Source organism: Eumetopias jubatus, unplaced genomic scaffold (genome assembly GCF_037043125.1).
Source record: "Eumetopias jubatus isolate StellerSeaLion01/CBP00866 unplaced genomic scaffold, mEumJub1_p1.0 scaffold_10, whole genome shotgun sequence".
Taxonomy (NCBI): Eukaryota; Metazoa; Chordata; class Mammalia; order Carnivora; family Otariidae; genus Eumetopias; species Eumetopias jubatus.
Genome location: NW_028274816.1, coordinates 45,488,666 through 45,508,043, shown reverse-complemented (window position 1 = coordinate 45,508,043; position 19,378 = coordinate 45,488,666). Strand labels below are relative to the sequence as shown.

The 19,378-nt window shown below is 42.6% G+C and overlaps 1 protein-coding gene across 8 annotated transcripts in view; it reads right to left on the bottom strand.

Annotated features, from left to right (window-relative positions):
• The window catches only part of DPY19L3 (dpy-19 like C-mannosyltransferase 3), a 78,612-nt gene that overhangs the window by 4,975 nt on the left and 54,259 nt on the right, over positions 1-19,378 (bottom strand). For 7 of the 8 annotated variants that reach the window (XR_003612356.2, XM_028123525.2, XM_028123527.2 and 4 more), the window contains 6 exons: positions 16,426-16,548; positions 15,970-16,081; positions 15,060-15,116; positions 11,220-11,302; positions 2,612-2,744; positions 195-353 (listed from right to left, as the gene is read on the bottom strand). Coding sequence is in view for 7 of the 8 variants with exons in the window: in XM_028123525.2 (XP_027979326.1) it covers positions 195-353; positions 2,612-2,744; positions 11,220-11,302; positions 15,060-15,116; positions 15,970-16,081; positions 16,426-16,548 (667 nt within the window). In the remaining variant the exon portion in view is untranslated. The remainder of the gene's footprint in view (positions 1-194; positions 354-2,611; positions 2,745-11,219; positions 11,303-15,059; positions 15,117-15,969; positions 16,082-16,425; positions 16,549-19,378) is intronic. The other variant, XM_028123528.2, reaches the window with a different exon arrangement.

Here is a 19,378-nt window from a genome sequence, read left to right as displayed (position 1 = left end):
CTATTTGATATGAAGCTCCCTCATCTGGCCCCTCACAAGTCCCCATGGCCGTCACTGAAGTGCCAGAGCCGGGGGTCCCACAGAATGTGGTGAAGCTGGGTACTCGATTCATGCCATCATTCTGTAACATACAGAGGTTCAGACCGGACCCCCCATCTCCAGGAGTCCCGCCCAGGACGAGGGGACAGGCTTACGTGCCCGTTGGCGATGTCCAGCAGGTCCCGCAGCCGGCAGCCCCGCTGGTGCCTCCGCTCGTAGCAGATGCTGTCTTCCAGGATGACGTAGTCCGTGCCAAAGGACCTCAGGAGGGCATGCACGTCCTCTGGGGACCTCTTTGCATAAATCTGATAAACCTGCACGATGAGAGGAAAGGGGAATAGGGAAAAATGCCACTCAACTGCCAGGAAGTTAGTGGAGGGGCTCTAATGCGGTAACGTCCCACAGGGGTTGTCTAAGACCCAGACACCTGTTTCCATGCGGGCCACTCCCTCATCTGCAGGCTTGCAGCACGCGGGGGACATGCCAAATGAATCCTGTCATGACTCAGCCTTGAGAAAAGGAAGGGTGAGTCATGCCGCATACATATGGATTTAGACACCCAACAGATATGGATTTAGAACATATCACTGGGAGTTGTTCGTCGGTAGGTGCCAATTCTAAGGCCGCTTCCCAAAGGTAAATAACACGGTGGAGTAAATAAGACTCACTCTCTACCTTTAAAAAGATCCTTGGACGAAGTCCGTTAAGCATGATGGTGCAGTTTGGGGCACCTATACTTGTCAGGAGCCCCAGCTTCTGACAACAGCAGCTGTGGAGAAGGAGCGCCATAGGTCCTTGGTGCCAGGCTGGTCTCCGCGTGAGCAGCAGGAGACCCTACACTTCTCTCTCACCCTTCCCAGAGCGAGAGCACCCTGTAGCCCCCAGCGGCGGTTCAGGGGGAGGCACGTCCTTCCTGCTCATCACCAGCGTCACATCCCTTCCGTGAAGACACAGATGGCGAGCACCCTGTGTTCTGCGACTTGGCATCAGGAAGAGGCTGTGTGTCTTATGTGTGTGTGCACATGTGTATGTGTGCGGGGGGTGGCGGAGAGGGCTGCTGACTCCTTTCCGGCACACCGATTTCTAATGATGTGGCTCTGACTGAAGAGATGGGGCACCGAGGACCAGTGTGCCCGCACAGATGGGCGCTACACTACGGGGGTGGTCTGCTTCTGCTGCTGACGCCGTGGGGCTATCCTGGCCAGAGCCCAGCAGCGGGCCTCATGCCGAAGGTGTTCCTACGACTGCAGAAGGGACCAGGACCTTCAGGATGTTAGTTCTGTGAGAGCACAAAGCTCAGTCCCCAGACACGGGCGGGGTCCTGGAGGTGGTGGTGTGTGGAGGAGCCCCTGTGCACCTGCCGTGGCTTCTCCGCCCCTCCCCCGAGTCCCAGCCACACAGGCCACCGCCCTGCCAAACTCTGAGTCTGGGGAGCCAGGCACCCTCCCTGCTTCCTCCAGCTAACCTGGGGCAATCTCGAACACTTGCGCCAATTGAAAAGTTCCCATTTTAGCAGGACTCTAGGTTCAGATAGTCTCATAAAATCCAATGGATTTAGTAAAAATCATGTGCTTTTAGGCTAGTTAAATCTCAGGCCAAAACAAGACTTTTCAGCAAATTTTCAGCTACTAAGATTAAGAAGTGACTGATATAAAACGTTAAAACGTTTGAAGCCACTGCTGGGGAAACAGGTGGCCTCCTGCACCGCTGACTGGAACGTAACTGGTATCCTCTGTACAGAGGGTGACTTAGAACGGTCCGTCTCGCTCAGTTACAAACGCCCATACTCTCTGCCCTGGCGTGTCCACCTCTAAGAATCTGATGTGCAGAGTCATACGTACGCAAGTCTACCATTTGGAACATTGTTTATATAACTTCGAAAGACAGGGAAACAACCCCAATGGTTAAATAAAATATGCTACACTTGCATAACACAATTTCTGTAGATTTAAAAACAAGAAAGCTGTTAATATACGGATTTGGAATGAGCTGCAAAATATATTAAGTGCCAAAGAAACCAAGATGTAGTATGTGACTTGTCTCGTAAAAGAGGGGGAAAAGAATATGAATACAGGGCGTGTGTGTATGTATACACATTTGTGTATCATAAAATCCCTGTGGAAAGATATACAATAAACTGGTAACACTATTTGTCTCCAGTGAGGGGACCCAGTAGCTGTCAGAGGGCTGGGATGTAGGCTTTTCACCAAGTTCCCTTTGGTTTATTCTGAAGTTTGTGAACCATGTGGCCGTATTACCAATTAACACACACACACGCACACACACACGCACACAACGGTCCATAAAATAAGTGACCAGTGTGCCCCTACTCCTTTTCCTTCCTTCTCCGATTCAAAAGCTGAGAGCTTTGTTCTCAAATGCTCTTTTCGGTACATCTCAAGCTGTTTTTCTTCTGTGATTCTTCCAACCGAGGGGAACATATATGGATGCCTCTAGTGGATGTGGGGCAGGGCAGGGCAAAGTCTAGACTCAGGAGCCGCCCGCCCCAGGGGCTCAGGCCCGACTTGCTCTGATCAGCTACAAGGCAAGGAAAGGCCAGCCGGGTCCTCACCGCTTTGGTCCGCTCCCTCAGGCTGTTGTCTTCGTAGTGCGGGTGGTTGGTCAAGGTCCTTCCTGTGCACAGCTTGACTCCTGCCAGTAACTGCATGCTCCCAGCAAACACGGCCTTCCTTGGAGTGTGAGAGCTGAAAGATTTCAAGAGTCTGAATTAACCTCACGGCTAAGATCTCCTCACAGACAACAATGAAGACAACATCACACTCCCAGAATCACCCAGCTGTGTCAGGAAGGGCTGAGACTTCGGGAAAAACGCAGGAGGTCCCTTGACATTTGCACTCAAATTGTTGTATGAAACTTCTCCTCTCCGTTTTTGACAATGGTTGGGAAACTTCTCATTCACTGTTTTGCTGGGTTTACTCTTATAACGAATGGTCTTAGGATGTGGGTATCTCCTGGCTCGAAGTCTTCCAGGCTAAATCCCATAATCCTCTCCTACTCTTGACAAAAGATTCTGACAAAAAAGAACTTAAGAAGACTGTCATCACATTTTGTATTAAAGTTAACTAAAGGGCTAGAGTAAAACAAATTATAGGGCACCTGGGTGGCTCAGTTGGTTAAGCAACTGCCTTCGGCTCAGGTCATGATCCAGGAGTCCCGGGATCGAGTCCCACATCGGGCTCCCTGCTCAGGGGGGAGTCTGCTTCTCCCTCTGACCCTTCCCCCTCTCATGCTCTCTCTCTCTCAAATAAATAAAATCTTTAAAAAAAAAAAACAAAAAAAAACAAATTATAAAGCCAGAAACTGCAGCTGATCATGAGTCAATTCCAACAATTTCCTTGTTTTTGTTTAAAACCAGAAAAAAAGATCACAGATATTATAAATTGCTTTCCAGAAAAAAAAATTTATAAAAATAAAAGAACACAGAAGATTCTGAAAAAGTAATTTATTACTCAGTATGGGGATGTACACCATTTCTGATGTGGGAACACAAGTATTTCCTGTGTTCCTTTCCTTAGTCCTGATTATGAAAGTCTAAGGAACGTGGGGGAACACGGGCACTCTCATAGTATTAAAACATGGCCTCGCTCCCCACGTGCCACCGAGCTGCAAGTCTCCGCCTCCCCGTGGGGTGTGAAGAACAAGGAAGGAGGATAAAGGAAAGACTCCCTGATTACAGTAAGAGCATTTTTCCTTTTCCCTCTGGAAAAGAAGAATTTTAGTAGTTGATTTTAATTCCATATTTTTGGGAACCTGGGAGTCCCTTGCAAACTGCCAAGGTGTCAGTTTATTGTGAAGAACATAAGCGCCCTTCTACAGACTCTCCTCAGCGCGGCGCGTCCTCAACAGGCCCACTGGGAGCACCACCGGCCACACGTGCCCTTCCTGTGCTGAGAGGAGCCTCGGCCTGCCAGGGGGAGTTAGAAGATGGAGACAGTTTTGAGAAGGAGTCTAATTGAAATTATTAAAACTCAACATGCTCTGTAGAAAGAGCTAGAGCAGGCTGTCGTCCTCAGTGTTTTTGGAGGTCAGGGCAGAGACTTACTCTGGTGTTACGTTTCTAAGAGAGGCCGCCATCATATTCCCACACGGCATGAGGATGTTCCATGTACTTCAGTGTAAGGCTAAGATAACACTACAGTGTGAATGCCATCCAATGAAGGCCTCAGGATGCCTATGAGTAAGACATCCTACAGTTTAAGTTGCAACACTTACAAATAATTTACTTGAAGAACTCAGGCTTTTCTAACAATGCCACTCTCATTCACCTGGATTTCAAGGAGCTTTCTCAACAGGCACCTGGGGATGACACATAACCTGCATCCCCCCTTACTCATGCCAGAGCCCAAGGTGTGGATTCCAAGAGAAAACAGTTTTTAGTGAGCTTGGCTGTGCTCAGTAGGTTGTGAGCGTTCTAACAAGCAGACCCAGGAGCACAAGAACAGACAGATGTTTGCTCTGTCCCCTTGAACTGACAATTTACAGGGAATTCTTGATACCTAGCCCCATGTGGTCAGGGGGACACGAGGGTTTCAGTGACAACATGGGAAGGTGTAGTGCTCCTTAGCGGCAGATTTTACAAATACTTAGTTTAATTCAACTGCCCCTTATTAAACACTTAGTCTGGGCCCCAGGCCTGGGCCGTCCTCATCATAGTGTATTAGAATTGCCGAGGAGAGTAAGCACGGGCGTCAACGTTTTTCCAAGCCAGTCTTTCCTTTTGTATACTCCTAACTGGCTTAAACCATTCCACTGTGATAAATAATGCAATAATGCCGCATATCAAATAATGCCCCACAGTGCCTGTCTTTGGGGCCACTGACCTGAACAGATGCAGAATGCAGGAAGGAGCGAAGTCTGGTCTCCCTATCTGGCAGAGCGTGGGGCAGAGGTGAGACCTAACCGTGGCTGAGCTATCCTGGTTTCTGCCTAGAGGGTGCCCAACTGGTCTCTCTACACAGCTGAGCTGATAACATCCATTCAAATCTTCAGACTGTCTCAGCATCACCAGTATACGTTTTATTTGTCTATTTGTATACAATGTATATTTGTATACAATGTATATTTGCAGTATACGTTTATCTTATAACTGTGGCAGACACAGATGACTGTTGTCTATTCATGGCTCATGACCAAGGTTTCATCTCCCTCCCTGGACTTGGACCATACCACCTGTATGAATTACACAGTTCACAAAGGTTTAAAATGTCCCAAGTCCTGAACCGCTTGCTGGGGAGTTAGAGAGTTATTTGTTGTTCAAACTACAGCACCGACGGCCTACAATGTGCTGGGCCGGCACAACACCGTACGGTGATAACCTGCCTTGAAGAAGCTTACTAGCTAATAAGCAAACAGAACCAGACTCAGCTCCCACTATAGGTAAGCACTTCCGAATAAACAAGTAGTTAGTCCAGCACGTATTTACTAGCTCTTTCTGTGGGCCTTTAGCTATCCTGGAAACAGAACACACAGGGTGCAGTCCCCGGGAGAGCAGTCATCCCGAGACAGAGCAAGGTGATGGGTCCCATGACTGCTGAGAGGCGCTGAGGGAAAAATGAAATAAACTGCTCTCATTTGGGGCGTGTTTTAATGTTTGGCCTCACTAGTCAAGAGTCAGAAAGTTTAAAAGTAATGTAATCTGTTTCAACTGTTGGTGCAACAATCTTCTGGATTGTTCACAGAGTCTTTCACTAAGGTCCTTGGTTTTATTTTAAAGGAGCAAAATACAAGTATCCTAATGCCTATCAAATGAACTAGAAAGACTACTTTGAAAACTAGTGACTTCCAAGCATAGTGGAGTTGATGTTTATTTGCTTTCTTCTACTGATTCGGTTTCCTACGCTAGCCCATAGTAAATCTGGGGCGTTTCACTGCTACTTTAAATATTTAAGTTTACCCATAAAGCAAATGCAAAGTAAAACAAACAAGCAAAGTGGAACAGAATGAAAAACAATCACACATTTTCTGAACTTTAAAAACCTGGATTCACTATGTTTTATATTTTCTGTGGTAAACTTAGCAGGCAGAAGGGAAAGGCATTCTTTGTCCTTAACTTAAAATATACAGTGTGGCAGGTGTAATGCTTGTTCCTCTTCCTTCCCAGATACTTCTGCTGACACAGACTGTGGTCTGTGTCTAAAATAGCTAATGTGCTTTTAACCACTGAATGACACTTCTCTATTATAGAAAAACAAAGCATTTTTTACCAATGTTTGAACAAATGATGTATAAAATGAAAGGATAATTCGTTTTTATAGCTCTCTGCCAAGCTCTATAGCACGCTGCCCAACCTGCAAACAATTTTTTCTGTAAGAAATGTCACTAAATAATGACAAGGACTCACAGGTCAAACGGATTTACATTACATAATTTAAATGTCATTCCAGGAAGACCTGATGGCATTTTGAACAAATAATCTCATTTATTTTTGAAGCTCTAAGCTTCAACAAGTTAATTACTGTTGAACTAATGGGTAAACTGAGCATTATAATATAATGTGCGAACATTTGCTTTATCTACACTTCAAAAATTTATAGAATTATGCAAATACCACAAAATGATTCATTAAATATAAAAGAGGCTTATGGGCATTTAAGGTCTGAGCTTAACCTTCATCATATTTAAAATATCCAGTAATTCTTTCTGCTTTGATAAAATGCTAAGGAAGTTTTTGGGCCATTTTCTTCGTCCCACTGAGAAAATATTGCACATGCAGGCTTCATCACTGAAAACAGACTACTGCTAGTGAAAACTCTTCTAAAGCCCCATAGTTAAAATGTCACATCTCAAAATATTCAAATCTATAGGAGCGTTTTTTTTTTTTTTTTAAGATTTTATTTATTTGACGGAGAGAGACACAGCGAGAGAGGGAACACAAGCAGGGGGAGTGGGAGAGGGAGAAGCAGGCTTCCTGCTGAGCAGGAGCATGATGTGGGGCTCGATCCCAGGACCCTGGGATCATGACATGAGCTGAAGGCAGACGCTTAATGACGGAGCCACCCAGGCAGTCCCGTAGGAGTGTCTTAATTGCAAAACGTCAGAGAAGAATTTCAGGAACCGAGACTGAAACACTCAGAGGTCACAAAAGAATGAGGTACGGAGCCCGCTGTTGTGGCGTTTGGCCTCGTGGAAGTAAATGTGCCTCCTAGTCACAGAGAAAGCCCAACAAATACCACCCCGGGCTCACTGAAAGCGATACCAGAACAGAAAAAAAAAAAAAAAAGGAAAGAAACCCAACAACCTCAAAAAACCAAAAAGCCCAACATACCAGGTTTTTAACCTTTGTATTTGGGAAACATTATCAGCAAAAAGGAGTTAGTATGAACACGGCACTTAATCTGGCGGGAGCAAGGTGTGCAGCCCGTCAGTGTCACGTGGGAGGCAGGCGACCTAGTGAGCGAGCACACAGGTGGTGTTGTGGAAGAGGTGGGGTGAGCGGCCTCCCAGTTCTCCCAGGGAAGGTTCTGGGGCTGATTTCAACAAAATGTCCTTGCTGATTAATGAGGAATTGAATCTCAAAGTGTTCTTAATTTATACTTATATTTAAATCTCTACTCCAGGGGCACCTGGGCAGCTCAAGTCAGTTAAGTATCTGCCTTCAGCTCAGGTCATGATCCTGGGATCGAGCCTCACATCGGGCTCCTTACTCAGCACGAGCCTGCTTCTCTCTCTGCCCCTCCCCCCACTCATGCTCTCTCTCTCAAATAAATAAAATCTTTAAAAAAATAAATCTCTAAGGAACTAAAGATAGGACATTTCTGTACTAAAAATTAGAACTTTAAAAATATTTCAGGGCGCCTGGGTGGCTCAGTTTGTTAAGCGACTGCCTTCGGCTCAGGTCATGATCCTGGAGTCCCGGGATCGAGCCCCGCATCGGGCTCCCTGCTCGGCAGGGAGTCTGCTTCTCCCTCTGACCCTCTTCCCTCTCGTGCTCTCTATCTCTCAATCTCTCTCTCTCAAATAAATAAATAAAATCTTTAAAAAAAATAAAAATAAAAATATTTCAATTGAAACCTGGTAAGCCTCTCAAAGTCTTAAAATAGAGTCAACGAGAATATGGAAAAAAAAAAAAAAAGAATGAACACAATGGCGCTGAGATGAGGCTCAACATTTGCCCTAGCAAAGAGGCAGTATTAAAATGGCTGGAGGGGCATCTGGGTGGCTCAGTTGGTTGAGTGTCTGACTCTTGATTTCAGATTAGGTCATGATCTCAGGGTCATGAGATCGAGCACTGCATCAGGCTCCATGCCCAGCATGTAGCCTGCTTAAGATTCTCTCTCTCTCCATCTTCCCCTCCTCCCACCTCTCTCAAAAAAAAAAAAAGGACGGCCACCCCATTTACACGTTCAACATCATGTCCTATATATAGTTGGTGCTCAGTAAATAGCTATTCAATTGTATTCATAAGTATACAAGTTCAGACATAACTTCATGTATTAAGGCTTTCAATATTTTCACAGAAATCTAATCCCCCCCCCCCCCCCCGGTATGGCCCCTCTCATATTAATCAGTGGTATCCTGATGGAATGCCCTTTATCTTCCCTGGAGGCTGTCTGGTTAGCCAATAGAAGGTCATACCCGAGCCCCTCCAAAAGAAAAGAAAAGGAAAGAACTAAGTCCTGCTGAGGTGATGGAATCCTTCAACTCACCCTCCAACCCCGAGAAGCCCAAGTGAATACCTGGCAAGACCTAATCCCCAAACAGAAGCTCAGGGGTCCCTGGAGCACAAGAGCAATGCCGAAGGCCGGCGCTAAGTACACGAAGCAGAGACTGGGACATGGCGGGTAAGCTTCCACTCAACGTTTCACACGGGAGGTGCCCTGTGACTGGAGGGTCACTCGAGGTTCCCCTAGAGTTTCTGCAGGTCACTGTTTCTCATCCTGGCGCATCCTCAAGGGCAGCCATCCTTAATGGAGGGTGCCTCCCCGCCCCCATCCGTGCTGCTGGCGGACAGCTGTGGCATTGCCAGAGTGGCTGGCTGAGGACAGCAACAGGCCAGGCCGAGAGAGGGAAGCGTTCCTCACTGACAGGTCTGGGTCCCCAGCGGAGGCCTGGTGGGGGCCCCTCGGACAATTGCAAACAGACTTTTGGACACACGCCATGTATCCTTAGGCCACAGCCTGGTCTCTAGCCCAGCTCCGACCTACTCATGTCACGGGCACATGTGACTGATCAAAGTACTAAAATGAAAGCTGAAGGTCAGAGTTTACGTTTCCAAAACAGGAAATCAAGGCGAGTTAAAGGAATATTAAGTACATTCCCTTGTGTTTGGAATTGAAGGTGACAGACCAGAGCCAATTTAAATGTTGATTTAAACAAATACATTTTGTGTCTAAATAGACCCTATTTTGGCATATATTCATCACTTAAGCTTATTTCACAAACATGCCCAGCAGCTATTTTTGCAAAAACAATAATTTGGACTTGAAGAATTTTAAGAGGAAGACAAGCAGGATTCGATCACAATGGAACCAACATTTTGGAACAATACAAAGCTTTCCAGTTGCTGAGGATTTTTTAAAAAGTAAAAAGAATATGTCTCCATACAGGGAGAGGACCTTGTTAATGAGAGGAGAGAGTAAGGAACAAAGATCGCTTTCCCACATGAGAAAAGTAACAGACTAACAGACTGTCTTCTTTACACCTGGAATATAATCTCTCATCCACAATTTTTCAGAACCAGAAACTTTAATTTTCTGTGAGGACAAGCACGGAAATAGAAGCTCTACAGTGAGTACACCCAGGCCGACACTCTGCCAAACCCGGAATCTGCCAGGACGTGTGCTGACTGACGCTACAAGTCATTCCCGTACGACTGGGGAGTGGAGGGGGGATGTTTACAACAATGATCTGGGTAGATCCACCAGAACCGTGGGCTTTGGGATTCTACCAGAGGGTGGGTGCCCTGCACCATTCGAATCGGGAGTGCAATTTTAAAAACAGAAAACATCAGCCTCACCTTCAGATGTACGTGTCATAAATTTCCAGCGGACTATAGTTAATGCAAAAGTAATTAGCTTTTCTTTATATGAATAACCCTCTTTCCCCATACACAATAAATACTGAAAGAATTATTTACTCTATAATTGTCTGCCATGATTTAAAGTTAAATAAATAAATAAAGACAAAGCCCTGCTTCGTAATCTCAGCACTGGAAATAGATGAAAAATTATACTCCCTGCATCTAGTCAAAGCCAGTCCGACACTGGGACCAAAGCCACATATATATTTTACACATAAATCTCTATAAAACGCATGTATTGCACTCAAGAGACCTAAGCTATCAAACATTTACCATCTCTTAATACACAAGCGGTGCTAAACTATACTGGTTAGTCAACATCAGTCACGAGCAAGTGCCAATATAGCTACTAAAATTCTAAGTAAGGGATGGAGACGATTCAGCCGATGCCTTCGGAATACATCACACAAGATTTGCGACATGTATTTACATGTGAATAATTACACTGCTGCTTTTTGGTTATGAAGCAGAGAAATACAGTGGTACAGGGCACAGGAATACTGCTCTGGGTAGAAAAGTTTATGTGTGCTGGTGGGAGGCCGGTTTCACTAACACAGAGTTCCTCCTGATGCCGGATGCTGAGGCAAAGCAACAGAGCACAGGCAACAGTGAGAACCAGTATAATACTAAACACGATGTTCAAGAGAAAAGACTTTGTATTTTCAGTTTCCTTTAGGCCTAGGCTTGGGCAATACACTTCGTTAAAATGAAATGTGCACGGAGTTAGGAGGACTCTAACTGTGGTTTCCAGCATTATTTTTCCATGATTAACAAGGAAAGAATACTTCCATGTGTCAGCAGCCACAGAAAATCTGAATGGTGTTAAAAGGAAAGCAACGATAAAGGTGAAATTGGCCAAGAGTAGAAAGCTTTCTTTCCACGGCTGTCGGTGGCCTGAAGTACATCCTCCAGCTCTGTTTTCCTCTCCTTGTGGGGTGTTTCCCTTCTTCGTGAGATTGTGGTTAGAGAGAATATTTCTTGAATGGAAAGAAATTATTTCCAAATACAGAGTTTCAAAGAAAAACTTGAAAATGAATGTTATCTTTACAATTAGATTCAGAAAAAAGAAAACACCAAATGAGGTCTATAGTGACTCTTAAAAGGCACTTTACATTTTAAAGGTTAAAAAAAATCCTCTTACTTAATCCAGTCCATCAGCTCCACTGTGTCTGGATCATAGAATTCTCTCAACTCGGAGAGTTCATCCATCATTCCTGGCCAGAACTGAAATTAAAAACAAAACAAAAACAAAAACAAAATCCACCCCCGCACCCACAGCTATCACTAAGATTCAAACGAAAGAGGAGAAACTGCATAGAACTTGCGAGCTAGATCAACAGGACAACAGCAGTATCAGAACAACCTCACCTCTGCAGTCCGCCCTCCTGGCATAAGCGAGCCAATGTCTGAGACCACTCCCCCAAATTACCTTGAGCCAAAGCTGATCAGGGCTAGAGGGGTTGTCAACTTTTTAAAAAAGAGCTTTTATTTGAGTCTAGTAAAAATGCTGTCGTATGTGGTGTTAATATCTAGGCCAACGTTAATTTGGGTATCAGGAATGGCAACCACGAGGAAGCTCACAGGGTGCCAGAAACTCTGACTTCCATCGCGCCATCTACCCTTCGAGACAGAAAGTGCCCTCACAAGACAGCACTGTTGTAGAGCTACAAACATGCTCTGGAACACAGAATCTCCTTCATCCCTGCAGTTACCCAGGGAGAAAGTGGACACAGAAGGCGTCATCCCTACTGCTGTTTACTTTTTATTTTACTAGTCTGGAGACGCTTGCTCAGGGAGATGACTTGACCAGGTCAAAAGGGGCAGAGCTACCGCTTGAAACCGGACTCCAAATCCAGCCCCCTCTTCACTGTGGTTACAGCATCTGCACTGGAAATCTGGACAAATGCCTCGATGTATTTTAATGTAACTGCAGGTACAATGGGAGAGCAGAGTATTTGAAAGTAGGACTCTCTTGGAAAATCTGGGGCATCTGAATATTCTGTTTATGCCACCAGTGCCTCCTACTCGACTTGAGTTAGTTAAGGTGATGCAGAGAGTGTAAACATCCCACTCCGAGTCCACGGCTTTTCTAACATAATTGCCTGTTTAGTTCAACAATTAATTACATGTTCGCTGCTGTATCAAATGATGATTGGCTATGAAGCCTTGATCATCTACATACACCCTAGGGTGAACAGCAGAATTCCTATGTTGGAAGAAGGCCACTGCCAGTGGGTCTGTGCTTCATTAATGCGGAAAATGGAGTAACTGTACTTCAGAACCCCTAACCGGAACCAGAGCGGTGCCCGACTGGCTGCTGGCTGTGCTTGCTTTAGCCCTGTCACTTTCGTATCCTGTCATCTCATCTTCGGCCGTTTTTGGCGCTCATTCTCCTCTCCTCCCCTGGGTGCGTGAACCGGGAAAACTGCTGGTGACAGAAAATCAGCACTTCTGGCTCCGAGTTTTAGAAGAGATGTAATCACAGGGACTCAGTGATACCTGTGTAACATTTCAATTATCCCTACTCACTTGGAGAGTCAATAGAATGCCAACTTTTTAATGGTATGTCCTCATTCTTTTGGTACAAAACATGTTGAAATCTATGAATTCAATGGATATTAGATATTTTTCTAGCTTAGAAGTTGCTGTTGTTAATTCTGAAAACGTTCAAATCTAGTAACACCATCTTGTGATAAACTTCTTAAACAACGTGAAAGTAAGTGTTGGATTAACTAACTGCTGTTTCTAAATGATGTGAGATTTCAGCAATGCCAGTAAGTTAATCAACATGAGAGTAGTAATTTTATTAAGCTCCTGATTTTAGAGCGAAGTACATGCTTTTCCCTTTTAAACAGGATTGTCTTAAAGACATACAGCAAAATTGCTACTATGAACAAGAAAATCTGAAATCCTCATTACAATTGCTCCATAAAACTCAAAATCAGGCTTCAAAATACAGGAGGTCATTTTACTTACAGGTAAATCTGTTCAATAGCTGGAAAACAGCCTCACTTTCAGGGTACTTCTTACTATACATAACATCTTAATTGTTTTTGTGATTTTACATTTTGAGAGGCTGGACTATCTAGACTGTTTTGTACCATGAAAGCTGGATGCATCGGGGTTTCTTGTACTGGGAAGGCCAATGCTGATGCCAGGCCAATCTTTGGAGGGAATCTTCCAAGTTCCTAACTCTCTTATTCAAAGAATGTCTACGGAGATTTCATAAAATGATGGCTTTTCTGGTGCTATAACTGTTTGTTTTTATAGTAATGTTTTTCAAGAGGGGTGGGTGGAGGGATTTTGCCCCACCCCCAAGGGGATGTTGCCCAATGTCTGGAAATTTTTGATGGTCAAGACTGGAGGGAGGTGCTGTTGGCAGCCAGGGGGTAGAAAGTAGGGATGTTGCTAAACATCCTACAACACACAGGACAGCCCCCTACGACAAAGAATAAGCTAGCCCAGAATGTCAAGCCCTCTGCTGAGAAGCCCAGTTCTATGCATTAGCCCCACCTAGAGGGCCGAGGAAAACACCATTTCTGGACTCCACTCCCAGAGGTTCTGATTCAGTAGGTCTGGTCTGGAGTGGGACCCAAACATCTGTATTTCTAACAAGTTCCCAAGTGATGCTGATGCTGCTTCTCTGGGGACCACACTCTGGGAACCAGTGCTGTACAGCGCAGTTTATTTCTTCTATACTCTCCTCCCTCAATTTTACCAAGAACAAGAGATTTAAGTCCTCAAATAGCTGTAAAAAAAAATCAATAAAATTCCAAATACATAGCTGAGACCTAAGTACTCAGCCTACGCACAGAGAGACTGTGGAAAAAAGACTGTGATAGTGTGCGTCCATCCTTAGTGAGAGACAAGAAGCACGATGAGCTCAATCTCTTCTGTGAGGAGGGTGTTTTATCGTTCAGAACCAATGTGGAGAGGTCAAGGTACCTCATTCATTTTTAAACATACACTCTGTTTATAATTTTCAGTTGTTGCTTTCCAGAGGTTTTAAAGAAGTTTCATTTATTTAAATTAGAGCAATAAAATTCCCAGAGGCGGGGGGAAGAAATAACCTATTTCTGTTTTCCAGTATCTGAGTTAGCACAGCGCTCTGCCTGCAACAGTAGATGCTTTGATAGATAGGAACATGATAGAGCATAATTTTCTGAAATATTTACAGTAGAATCATCCAATATAGTGATTAGCAAACATGATTTTTAGCCTAAAACCTCTGGCTTCAGATAAAATCTTACATGAAAGTATAAGCAAATAAAACCAAAAGCTGAGCTGCTCTAGCTGCTGATCCTCTCCGTGGGTGAGCCCCCCTCCTCTCTGTAGCCCCCCGCCCAAATGAGGGGCTACACACAGTAGAGTAGGAAATCTATTGTTCTAACATAAAGCCAAACTTGAAGGAAAAAAAATCTAAACTCAAAAAAAAAATATGTCAGATTTTTTAAAAAGAGGGTAAAAGCTCAACTGGATAGCATAGTCTGGGCTTCCCGCCCAGGTACCGATTCAAGCCTCTAAATCTCAAAGATGGGGCAAAAGGGTCACCAAATACATATACCCAGCCTCTTACAAAGATGATTTTAACCGTCTAATAAAATGTGTAGGTTAAAGTAAGATGCATTTTAGGATCTCTTACTCTCTATAAGGCAGGTAACAGGGGAAAATAATTTTCCTACTTTATTCACCTCAATATAGGTCTGAAAACATCTTTATTTTCAGAATTTGCATCAGCTGAATAGTAAGTCAGAACCAAAATTAATTAGAAAAATTAAACTGTAGTTGTTTTTACTCGTTAAATACTATTTGGGAAACAGATCAGTTTTCCTATCAACGCCAAGTGCCTTCATGAGAAGCAAAGGAGATGTTTGTAACCTCTGCAAACCATTCTATTTGCCAATAACATACAGAGTACATTGAGTCAAAGCAATTATTCTGCTAAATTAATGATGGCAAGAATGAGGAAAATCGGTCTTACCTTATAGCACAGATACAGCAGTATTAATATCGGTACTGAATATCGCATTATACATATCTATATAAGAAAGACATTATTTAGATCACAGGTATTTTTGCCTTACAGTTTTGCTTTGTAAACACATGACTTTTTTCTTCTTAAAACAACAGAAATGTACTTTAATGGAGCATGAGTCTCCAATTTGCCCAACAACTAAGTCAATGTAAGGGTCCCAATCACTCATGAGATACTCATAGCTTCTACCATATTGCCACGTTGTGAATTTATAAGGGAGAACAACTCAAAACTGCATTTATAGGCTATTAATCATAACTATACACTTACTAATATTTGTTCTAAGTATAATTTATAATAATAATAGTGATAACTCTGGATAATGGGGTTACTGGTGATTTTTAATTTTTCCTTGTATGCTTACAGTACTTCCAAATTCAGTATAATGAGCATATCTAGCTTATGGTCTGGGAAAAAAACAAAGGATTTAAAAAATAAAATTAAAATTAAGAATAAATTTATTTAAAAAATAACTCCTTATAAAATCATAATGTCGGGGCACCTGGGCGGCTCGGTTGGTTAAGCGTTGGATTCTTCATTTTGGCTCAGGTCATGATCTCAGGTTGTGAGCTCGAGCCCCGCATCAGGCTCCGTGCTGGGCATGGAGCCTGCTTAAGATCCTCTCTCTTCCTCTCCCTCTGCCCCTCCCCCATTCCCCTGCTTGCGCTCGCTCTCTCTCTAAAATAAAATTTAAAAAAATCATAATGTGTCAGTTATTCTATTTTCAGCTTCAAATTTTAGTCTCCGTTTCATCAGACTGATGAAGAGGCAACTACCGAAAACAACAGTAACTGGTATGAAAAAAATCCTCAAACTCGTAATAGTAAGAGTGAAATGGCAAAGGGACAGCACTGACCCTCTTTGGGTTATAAAGATGGATCGACTTCAGGAGTAACTCCCATATCTCAGGGCTGCATAAGCCAAATGACGCGAACACACACATGTGCGACGTCCAGAGGTACTTCATTCTGTAAGAACAGAGAGCTGTGCCAGCGGCGGACACACCCACAGTGTGACTCAGCTGTACTGTCTGTGGGAGGAAAATCTGAGCCATCCACCAAGGGTTAGCTATGCATTTCACTGCCTTTTGAGAAAATCATATAAGTAAAAATGGAGGAATGTTGGTAATTAGGAATAAACTGGTTACTAATAATATTTTGTACTGGAGAAGATAGTAAACAAGGGCATTTTTATGGGACCCGTAATTATCAACGAAGAGGACTGTTAGTTTCCAAGTTGCATTGGTAAAATATGTCGGGTAAAGAGTGGTCGAATAAAAAAATTAATCAAGCAAACAGGTAAGACAAAATACCTCATTGTACTCAATGCCAAGAATCCAAACAGAATGGTATGTATTAGGTTGTAGGCAGTTTCTGGTTTCAGGATGATCGTGCACTTTCCCATCTGACCCGTGGATTGCTGCCTTGCAGAATCACTGAATAAAACAGCACACATACAAAACAGAAGCTAGATATATCATTTTAAGTTAGTTAAATCTTTTTTAAAGATACCAGAAACTTATGCCTTCATGTATTTAGTAATGTGTTACTGCTCTACGATAAAATGAATCAGCATTAATCAATTCTGAATTCGTGAGGATAAAACTGTTATATAACATAATGCATTAATAACTAAAATTTAACAAATTTCATTTTAAGTAAAAATTTAGAATGCTTCTACCCTTTAAATTACAAGAAAATAGAAAAAAAATTCTTTTGGAATCACTTAAGTTGCAAGATTCTTTAAAGATATTTCATGAGTTACTAGCATTTTACAAGTTTTTACAAATAAGAAAAAATAAAAATGAATCCATAAACGTAGAATTCAGTTCCCTTACGAACAAATGATCACATTTTAACCAACCAATATCTCATTGAAGATGCCTGACATGATTTTTTTAAATCAAATATGGCTACATTCAAATAATTACACCCATAAAATGAACAATAATTCCTCATCATGTTAACACTGAATTCATGTTCTATTTTCTGTTAATGCCATTGCTTTTTTTCAGGTGGTTTCTTTGAATTAGGACCCACAGCTTTCACAATGCATTTCATCAACATCTCTTACATTATTTTCAATCAATACAAGTATCCTCCACTTGTAGGAGGAATAAACTGGTTACTAATTTATTATGACCAATAAACTGGTTACTAATTTATTGTGACCAATAAATGGAGGCCATTTATTGGTCGAAGGAAATGTATCATTTGTCCTGTAACTACTCCCACCTTCTAGATTTGGCTGATTGTCTCCTTGTGGTGGTATTGAATACATTTCTCTATTCCCATGCTCCTTATAAACTTGTAATTAGATCTAGAGGTTAATTATTAGAGTCAAGTTCATTTATTCTGGCAAGAACACTGCATGGGGCATAGATATGCTGTACTCTAAATTGCATCACACCGGGCAAGCGCATACTGTCCCTATCCCGTTGTCTGAACTTTAGAGACGCTGAGATGGGCGAGTGGGTTCGGATGTTGCACCATTTGTTGTCAAGGGGATAGGAAACAGCAGGAAGGGCTGCCAGGTTAAGATCAAAACAATACCTTTGCAAGGCCCCACTTACCCTTCATAAAATCCAATAGACCTGGGTATGTATGATGCTTCCATGCAACTAAAGAACTCCTCTTTCCTAGAAATCCTTTCACCACCCTAGATTCACATGAGAATCAAGCTGATATTGCGGGGTAATTTTCACCACTGGTAATAATCTTTACTTAGATCTTATATATTACAACCTGAACTCTGGCTTCTACGTTGCTTATACTAAAAGATTGCGGCAGACAAGGAGAACATATGTTCTCATCTCCCCTTGGTACCTGAGAGAATTCTGCAACACCTCTCCCCATCTCCCTGGCCAAGCTGGAAAGCTCTTAATCAATCCCGTGAATACAGAGCCCATGAGTTAATCCCTTCAGAGTCCTATCCTTTACACTAATGCAGATGTGTTGTGTAAACATAATAGTATCATCCTTCCCAGTACTAAACTGGTAGAAATACTTCAAATACTTAGCATTGATAAAATATCCTTCAAATTACTTAAAAGTTATTTAATATTAAGATACTATAATTCTTGTATTACTTTAATTAATGTAATGTTTTTCTTTAGTAAGGTTCTAATACCCCTACCTGGTAGATGAGGATGCTCTAAAATCTTTACCTACATTCATACATCAAGTCGGCTTGCAGAGATGGCTCATAGATTCACACTGAGCATGGCAGACATTTTCACAAAATACTGCAGGCCAACTGAACTTCCTGCTTTGCATGCAGTCTAGAGTCCTGTCGACACTTGGCGTGTCTGGAATAATATTAAATTACACTGTCTAGAATAATCTCCATCTATTTTCACAGGGCTAAACTTTATCTTGGGCTAGATATCGGGCTAAGAACACTTCTGAAAGATACTAAAATAGTTTATAGTCAATGAAATATTTTCATGGTTCAATGTGGCTTCACTCTTAATAATCATAAAACATCTCAACTGATCTGGACTCATTTTAATGCCCTTTCCCAGCACAGCTCTCCGGTGGCTGCGAATCACAGCTCACCAGCACCTTAACTGGCAGGAAAACTACAGAGAAAAGGGCTTCCTTCTGAGCTTCATTAAGTTTTCACAAATGACAGTAGCTTCAATTTCTTGCACTTAATTTTCTCTCAATTGAACATGGATAGTAAATGCAAAAACTCCATCAGCTTTGTAGGTAGGCATTCTACAAGCTTTAAAAAAGTCTTTATACTCCCTCACTCGTTCTTTTAGCAGATTAGTAGACACATTAAGTTTTTTAGACATAGTCAATTATTACTGAAGACTTTGGCGGATGCTAATAGTTATGGTCCGCTACAACTTTATAAGCCCCTTATAGCAAGATGCAACAAAACAAAAAATAGTTAACTCTTGATATTTTAGGAGCAATAAAAATGGCAGCTAGAAGAAAGGTAGAAAAACAACAGGAAACTAATAATGAGAACAAAATAGAGACTATGAGTAATAACACCAGCTAATGACGGCTAATAAAATCTACAAAATGTTCCAAGAAGTGAGGCAGCATTCTAAGTACTATTGTTTTAACTTATTTATTCCCCATAAAACCCTGCAGAGTAAGTCCTCTGAGTATCCCCATTCCATAATAAGGGCAATGCAGAGCTGGCTCAAAGAGGACCTTGTTCCCAGACCAGTCTTTACTGCCTTGCCTGCTATTTGCTGTCTCTTAGCTGGTTGATCCTCAACTACTGAGTGTGGCATCCCTTCTAATCTG